Source organism: Penaeus monodon, chromosome 27, assembly GCF_015228065.2.
Source record: "Penaeus monodon isolate SGIC_2016 chromosome 27, NSTDA_Pmon_1, whole genome shotgun sequence".
Classification (NCBI taxonomy): Eukaryota; Metazoa; Arthropoda; class Malacostraca; order Decapoda; family Penaeidae; genus Penaeus; species Penaeus monodon.
In genome coordinates this window covers 16,391,078-16,391,305 of record NC_051412.1, presented here as the reverse complement: position 1 = coordinate 16,391,305, position 228 = coordinate 16,391,078, and the positions used below count along the sequence as shown (strand labels likewise).

The following is a 228-nucleotide window of genomic DNA, read 5'->3' as shown; positions in this document are numbered from 1 at the left end:
TCAGCAAACACAACTGAGAAGCCATTAGAAGAAAATAAAGAAGCAGAGGATGAGAAGTTTGTATAATTCATTGTTTAAGTTTATTTCAGTTCTGTTCCTTTTTTCCAGTGTGTAAGTAGGCATCCTCATAAAAATGGGTTTACTTACTTTAAACAGTATATTGTATTCATATAAATCCAGTGGTTTGCCTTTGATTGAGAGGGAAGACAGTGTGTTAATTATTCCTGA

The 228-nt window shown here is 32.9% G+C and overlaps 1 protein-coding gene across 1 annotated transcript in view; it reads left to right on the top strand.

The window, feature by feature from the left end:
- LOC119590627 (RNA-binding protein 34-like) overlaps positions 1-228 on the top strand; it is a gene marked incomplete at its 5' end in the record, with an annotated part of 4,069 nt that overhangs the window by 656 nt on the left and 3,185 nt on the right. Inside the window, 1 exon segment of the mRNA XM_037939306.1 lies at positions 1-56. Coding sequence (XP_037795234.1) covers positions 1-56 — 56 coding nt within the window.